Consider the following 2500-nt stretch of genomic DNA (forward strand, 5'->3'; position numbering starts at 1 on the left):
TCTATGGGGCCCAAGTAACTTTTCCCACATAAGCATTATTATGTAAATAAAATATCTTATTCATCAATGTTAACTAACTAATTCTGATTCTGCTACCACAGCTGTCAGCCAATCAAAATTCAGGGCTCAACCCCCCCCCCCCCCCCCCCCCCAGTTTCTAATACTGCTTAAATGATAACAGTAGCTAAACTTTCATGAGTTTCTTCAAAAAAACTGAAGGAACTTACGACTCTTACAGTGCTGGTCAAGATTGAGCCCTCTGGTTGGATCGTAGAAGGTCATGTAGTCTACAGAGAAGATTGAGCCCTCTGGTTGGATCGTAGAAGGTCATGTAGTCTACAGAGAAGATTGAGCCCTCTGGTTGGATCGTAGAAGGTCATGTAGTCTACAGAGAAGATTGAGCCCACTGGCTGGATCGTAGAAGGTCATGTAGTCTACAGAGAAGATTGAGCCCTGATTACTGTGAGTAGGGCAGTTCAGGTATTCACGGGTCTATAATAGTGTGTGATTACTGTAAGTAGGGTAGTTCATGTATTCACGGTTCTATAATAGTGTGTGATTACTGTAAGTAGGGTAGTTCATGCATTCATATTTCCATTTAGGAAATAATTTTTCTAAGGAGTGCTCTTACCTCGAGGTTTTCTGACCGCTGTGGACAATGAACAGTCTCTTTTTCTATTGGCAATTATTATGCCTTCACAGAAACTCCTGTTCTGACCATTCATTCATTCAATATTATATTCATTATAGTGTAAGTCTGTTCCAATAGGGACAGCAGGTTCGATGGTTGAAGTACAAGGGGATGGAAGGCTCTTTTCGGTTTGGATCAAAATGTTTAGTATGTTGAGCACACACACACACACACACACACGTACACGCACACACGCACGCACACACGCACACACGCACACGCGCACACACGCACACGCACGTCTGTCTGCAGCTGTAATTAATTGTTTTATTTTCATAATTCCACTCAGCTCCTCTCCTCAATAATGCCCCCCTCTCTCTCCTCTCTCCTCTCTCCTCTTTCTCTCCCCTCTCTCTCCCCCTCTCTCTCTCCTCTCTCCCTCTTTCTCTCCCCTCTCTCTACCCTCTCTGTCTCTTCTCTCAATCTCTCTTCTCTCTCTCTCTCTTCTCTCTTTTCTCACTCTCTGTCTCTCTCTTCTCTCTCCTCTCTCTCTCTTCTCTCAGTCTCTCAATTCAATTCAATTCAAGGGGCTTTATTGGCATGGGAAACATGTGTTAACATTGCCAAAGCAAGTGAGGTAGATAATATATGAAGTGAATATATAAAGTGAAATAAACAATAAAAATGAACAGTAAACATTACACATACAGAAGTTTCAAAATAATAAAGACATTACAAATGTCATATATATATATATATATATATATATATACAGTGTTTTAACAATGTACAAATGGTAATGGACACATGGTAATGGTTGCCCCTCTCTCTCTCTCTCTGTCTCTCTCCCTCTCTTCTCTTTCTACCCCTCTCTCTCGCTTTCTCTCTCTACCCCTCTCTCCAACTCTCTCTTCTCTCTCTACCCCTCTCTCTCACTCACTCACTCACTCTCTCTCTACCCCTCTCTCCATCTCTTCTCTCTCTACCCCTCTCTCCATCTCTTCTCTCTCTACCCCTCTCTCTCGCTCTCTCTCTACCCCTCTCTCCAACTCTCTCTCCATATCTGTCTCTCCATATCTCTCTCTATCTCTCTATGTCTCTCTCTCCTCTCTGACTACCCTTCTCTCTCTCTCTTCTTCCTCTCTCTCTCTCTCTTTTGTTTCATCCTTCTCTCTAAAATGTATCTGCTCTACATTAATTGAAATGCTTTACTGTATATTACGCTAAAATTAAATTCAAAAATACAATAATAATGTAGTAGTTGTTAAATCATTTAAAAAAATATGTATTTTTCTTTTCCAGGATCCTCCCGTCTACCAGCAACAGTTTCATGTTGAAGAACCTGGTATCTGGAGCGGACTACAACCTGTGTGTCCTGGCCATCTTTGATGACATCGTCACCTCCTTGGCCGCTACCAAGGTACTCTGATCCTTTCTCTCGCTGTCGCTCCTCACCAGGGTTCGATTGGAATTTGAAGTCAGTCGATGTGAAACACTTTTGACAGAAATATCCTGTTCAGCAGTCATTGAAAATAGATTTTTTGACCTTAATGAATTGGAATTTTAGTTTACTTCTTGAATTGACTTTGCCTTCAATTCCAATTGACCCCAATCCCGTTCTTCACGAATGGTTTATAGTAGGTTTATCTTTTCCTCTCTCTCACTAGAAGTTTCTTTCTTTGATATTTTTACTTAATTTTACTCTCTCTCTCTCTCTCTCTCTGTCTCTCTCTCTGTCTCTCTCTCTCTCTCTCTCTGTCTCTCTCTTCTCTCTCTCTCTCTCTCTCTCTGTCTCTCTCTCTCTCTCTCTGTCTCTCTCTCTCTCTCTCTCTCTCTCTCTGTCCTCTCTCTCTCTCTCTCTCTGTCTCT

General features: G+C 41.8%; 1 protein-coding gene across 4 annotated transcripts in view; it reads left to right on the forward strand.

Moving 5' to 3' along the window:
- Positions 1-2500, forward strand: part of LOC110500905 (leucine-rich repeat and fibronectin type-III domain-containing protein 4-like) — a 67320-nt gene that overhangs the window by 62449 nt on the left and 2371 nt on the right. For 3 of the 4 annotated variants that reach the window (XM_090214934.1, XM_090214935.1, XM_090214933.1), the window contains one exon: positions 1934-2051. In XM_090214934.1, the coding sequence (XP_090071060.1) occupies positions 1934-2051 (118 nt within the window). Of the gene's footprint in view, positions 1-1933; positions 2052-2500 lie in introns of those variants that run through there. The other variant, XM_090214936.1, reaches the window with a different exon arrangement.

Source organism: Oncorhynchus mykiss, chromosome 21, assembly GCF_057628025.1.
Source record: "Oncorhynchus mykiss isolate SJ-2025 chromosome 21, ASM5762802v1, whole genome shotgun sequence".
In the NCBI taxonomy this organism is placed as follows: Eukaryota; Metazoa; Chordata; class Actinopteri; order Salmoniformes; family Salmonidae; genus Oncorhynchus; species Oncorhynchus mykiss.